This window comes from Macadamia integrifolia, chromosome 10 (assembly GCF_013358625.1).
Source record: "Macadamia integrifolia cultivar HAES 741 chromosome 10, SCU_Mint_v3, whole genome shotgun sequence".
Classification (NCBI taxonomy): Eukaryota; Viridiplantae; Streptophyta; class Magnoliopsida; order Proteales; family Proteaceae; genus Macadamia; species Macadamia integrifolia.
Window position 1 is genome coordinate 30,558,005 of NC_056566.1, and position 5,157 is coordinate 30,563,161.

Here is a 5,157-nt window from a genome sequence, read left to right on the forward strand (position 1 = left end):
ATGGAGAATAATTACTTAATCGTACAAGTCAAGGATCAACACGTATTTTTTTATCCCTTTCTATCATTATAATATCAAAATAAATACGTGTCGATGGTTGATTCGTAAGATCACTTGATGGTACAAACAGTTGATTCTATCTCACAATCACATGCACACGAACAAAGAAGAAAGAAGGAAATTTCCCAGCTTTACGGTGTAATCAACCCACGTGTACCAGTGTAAGAAAAACCCCGTTCACACCTAAAAACACGCGTCTGAAAACGTCTACCCTTTTGTCTCTGCTGCCGTTTAATGGCACCGGCCTTAAAGGTTTGTTCTTCCGTACCTTACTTCACCGACTATTACCGGTTAGATTCCGGTGGACATCCCATTCCCATCTCATCTCATCCCATCCCTTCTGGTTGTCCATTAACACCTCCCTCTCTCTCTCTCTCTCATTCCCATTTTTATTCCTCGTTTTCACACCTCAAAAAGCCAAACGGTATCTTTCCCTCTTTCTCTCTCCCCAAGGCTAAGCTTACTTAGATGCAGGAAGAGATCGACCACAACTACGTAGCAGCAAGAGCAAAAGCAAGATCAAGAGCAATAGAGGATATATAGATGAGATGGCGAAGAGAGAGGTGATCAAGACTGAGAATCCCAACCAATTAGCTTCAATCTTTCCCGATCATCAGTTACTCAGAGCCCCAGATTGCCCTTTACCTGGTAGCATCTTTGATATGTACGGCGAAGATGAGAAAGGTGGGGTTGGGGTGTCCATGGGCTACATGGACTTACTGGGTGTCCAAGATCTTAGTCCTTCCATATTCGATCTGCTGCAGCAACACCACGAACAACCACCACTGATGCCATTGTCTCCACCACCTGTGGAATCCTCTGAGGTATTGAATTTGCCTGCCACACCTAACTCCTCTACGATATCATCATCATCTACCGAAGCTGGAAATGATGAACAGACCAAACCTGTGGATCAGGAAGAACAGGAGAAGCCCAAGAAGCTGTAAGTTTCTTTCTGTTAATTTTTTATTACACCAGCCATGTTTTTCTATATATTTGTGGCGAGGATTTTCTCAATAATCAATCTCAGAGAAGTGAAGACGAGCAATTGTAACCCTATTCTCTATTGATAGTGAAACTGATCTTATCTCACCGTGGACTTCAACAATTTCGTCGAACCACATAAATCTCGTCATAAATCTTTGTAGTAAACAAGAATCTAAAATGATGTAGAAAGAAACAGCAATGATCTGTGTTTTATTTATTTATTTTTTTTCTTCTTTCTTAACTTGATTAATCAAAACTGATGTGGTTTTTTTATTGGGTTTAGGTCGAAACAACCTCAAAAGAAGAATCAGAAACGGCAGAAAGAACCAAGATTTGCGTTCATGACAAAAAGCGATCTTGATCATCTGGAAGATGGATACAGATGGAGAAAGTACGGACAAAAAGCTGTGAAAAATAGCCCTTTTCCAAGGTATATTGTTCATAATTCATTTGTCCCATCTTTGTTGAACAACAATAATCCTATATATACTAGTTGTCAGGCTGATGAAATCAATGGATAATGATGCAGGAACTACTATCGTTGCACCACTTTGTCATGCGGAGTTAAGAAGAGAGTGGAGAGATCTTCTGCTGATCCTTCCATTGTTGTAACTACGTACGAAGGCCAACACACACATCAAAGCCCCGTCATGCATCGCGGAAGCTCTGCTGGAATCCGTCCAGACTCCATAGGCCTTGCCTCTACCGGTGCTACCGCCGCCTCCTTTCCTATGCAGATCACGGAATCTCACTTCCATCATCTACAACATCATCAGCAGCAGCAGCAGCAGCAGCAGCAATATTTCTACAACTTTCCAGCTTCTTTTAGCTTCAACTGCACTAGTAACAGTACCAGTATTCCATCTGCTCATCCTCTTGTACAGGGGAAACGTTTTTGCACTTCGCCAGCTTCTTTCCTAAAAGATAATGGGCTTCTTCAAGACATCGTTCCTTCTGAATATACTACTGGCATGTAGATCTCTCTTACTACTGACTTATATATCCTAGATTATGTTGTGAAAGAAGAAGAAGAAGAAGAATCATCCCCACCTCAAAGACCCCAAAACCTATGTACACCAATACTATTATCTTCCTTAGTTTATCCATCTAATTACTTAATGGGTCTTGTTAGTTTTCATACTTGGATTCTTTGTATCTAGAGATTATTCAAATTAGGGTTTTCTGTGCTACTTGCTTCCCTACCCTCCATTCCTTCCATTCATTTTTTTGCTTTATTTTGGAGTCTGAAGTTTGTAACGAATGTGCACTGGGTCACTGACTTTGTTATATATGGTCACTATGGGTGGAGAGAGAGATTAGGGTTAGAAGTTGTGGGTGGAGATCCTGGAGGGAAGACCTGATTCCGGGACTTGAAGGTGAGGAAAATGGACTTGTAGGCTTCTAGAATTCAAGAGCTACACCCTATGAACAGTGGATCCCGAATGTGGGACTGCCCATACGAGCTTGAGATGTGCAGCGAGGGACAAGGGAAAAGACAAGAAACTTATGATAGAAGGCACTTTTTTTTTTCTCAATAGATTATTAATGGATCTTCTTTCCTTTCTATTGTAATGTTCTCTCTCTCTCTCTCTCTCTCTCTGCTCTTGATCCTCTTGGATTCTTTGCTCAATGAATCAACGACAGAACGAAGGAATGAATGCAATTTTCAATTAAGAAGGGATGGGGGCGAAGGGGATGACGAGATCTTGGTGGAGACATGGGCTTTCTTTAGGGTACCCCTCTCGTTATGCGTATTATTCATGAAGTTGATGGTTTAATAGCTCTCATTAATGCAGACTTCCACAGGAACATCCATAGATGAAGGGAGGAGTTCACCATAATATTATAGCTTTGTACTTGTTCTCTTTTTATTTCCCTCTTCTGGTTACCTTTGGTCTTATACATTTTACCCAAAAAATCTCTCTCTCTCTCTCTCTCTCTCCATTGATATGGTTGTATAGATGATTGGTAATATGTCAATTGGAGTGACCAATGTCGATCAATTACATGAACTGGTCATGTTTTTGACGTTGTCTTCTCGTATTTGGAACCATCTAGAATCAAAAGATTGCTTTTAAGGTCAAATACATCTTAAAAATATGGTGGGCTTCATTTAGCTTCATAATGATTTTGGCTTTTGGAGTATTTCCTTATATTAGAGGAATGGCACTGCACCAACTAAACTGGAACACTCCAATTTGTGCTCACTTATATTGAGAGAGAGTTCACCAATTTTTTTTATATTTTTTTTTAATTTATTTAAGAAGCCCCAATAATGAAAGAGAAAAGCTTGTGCTAAGCATTTTCTTCTAACTAATAAAAACATGGTTTGTCACTCATCAAGGCTATGTTTGGTATGCATCATGGTTTTAGGTACCGGGTGTCGATGTATTGGATCAGGTATGGAGACTATATTTAACTTATCAAATAGTTTTACCCTCAAAGATATTTAGCCAAGGTTATTTCGACCATTAATATACCAAATTATTCTAACTGTGTACAAATCCTGTATCAAACAAGTATCAGTGTCAGGCATTCTGTGCCTGATACCCCCCAACCATGGTATGCATTCTTAGAATAGATTCTGCATCTAGAATGTATTCTAAAACCTGAATATTCTCTATTTTCTCATTTTAGAATTTATTATAGACCCAAAATATATTCCAAGAATGATTCTTGTTTCAGAAAGCATTATAGCTAGACCCAGAATCTATTCTAAGAATGTATACCAAACGCAACCTAAGTATACACTTTTTTTTTTTTGCTAACGATAGGTATCCAGGCCTTCGGCTTGACTAGTCCCGCGGGCCCATACTGACCCCACAACCGCATGGACCGAGTCATACCGGGGTTGAATGAGAACCATTCAACTTTCATTGAAAGTTGTGAAGAACACTAAACACCCATGTGTGAGTGGCCCAAGGTGTGCCTAGTGGGAGTCGAACTCAGGACGTCCCAATTTACGACTCGTAACAAGTTCATTGCTCACCAACTGCACTACCCCCTTGGATTATGCCTAAGTATACACACATCTAAGAATCATTTTGGTTAAAATACCTAAAAATCTTCCAATACATTAAGCCAAGAAGACTCAGCATGCTTGGGTTTAAAATATGCACTTTAAACGGTGCCTCCAGGGTTTTAATTCATGAAACCCTATGATGCAGCCTAGGGGCTCAAGCCATGGATCATGGTTGCTATAGTATGTCGGCAGGTGGTAGCTAAATATTGATGTCCTTCTAGAATCTTTGACGTCAATCTTCATTTTTATAAATCTCTAGTCAAGGGAGGTGATTCGAATTGATATATGGATCATGCTACGTGACTAGGAAGGTCCTGGACTGGATTTGTTCATATCCTCTTAGCTTTATTAGGTTTTCTGCTTTCTTATAAAGAAACAAAATTTAATGTAAAGGTAATGTCGATGGAGGATCGGAGAAGATGAGTGATATAAATAAACATTATTAGTCAACTTAAAAGTCAAAACAGCTAAGTTGACCAGTTTTTTTTCCAAGTTCTAACCACTACCACTAATTTCATGGGTTGGTCAGAGCAGGACTAGCTGACTTGAGAAATAAAGATAAAAGGGTGTGTTTGGTACATGCAAGGTCAGAATAGATTTTAGTATAGAATAAACGAAAAAAAACAGAGATAAATCGGATTTCAGAAATACATTATAGACACACAATCTATCACGAGAATTCATATCAAACACAGCTTGTCACTCCCTGTTACATGAATAATTTAACACAATGCATCTTTTAGAGAGAGAGAGAGATATATTTTGATTCTTAGTCTTTTCTTCCTTTGATAAATGATAATATGTTCCTTGTTATCAGGAACTTAATAGACAACTTTATTTACTTGAAGAACCAGAGGCCTAAGTAAGGTAGCTAGGATTTGTTCCTTCATATGCTGCCACATGCTTATGGAATAATCAATTATATGGGATTTTTGAAATAGAAAGATTGTAAAATATTTGAAGTGGTTTGCTAAATTAATTTAGATTTAGTATATGAGATAAGGATCTTAAACCATATAGCCTACTGGGGACAACAAATTAGAAGTTTACCAAATTAAATTAATTAATTAATTTAGACTGTTATTTCA

General features: G+C 38.5%; 1 protein-coding gene across 1 annotated transcript; it reads left to right on the plus strand.

Moving 5' to 3' along the window:
- Positions 1 to 429: 429 nt before the first annotated feature.
- Positions 430 to 2,609, plus strand: LOC122091277 (WRKY transcription factor 23-like). Its single transcript, XM_042661137.1, has 3 exons — positions 430 to 1,003; positions 1,331 to 1,477; positions 1,577 to 2,609. The coding sequence occupies exons 1-3, from the start codon at positions 609 to 611 to the stop codon at positions 2,022 to 2,024; spliced, it is 990 nt and encodes a 329-aa protein (XP_042517071.1). The 5' UTR covers positions 430 to 608; the 3' UTR covers positions 2,025 to 2,609.
- Positions 2,610 to 5,157: the final 2,548 nt, after the last annotated feature.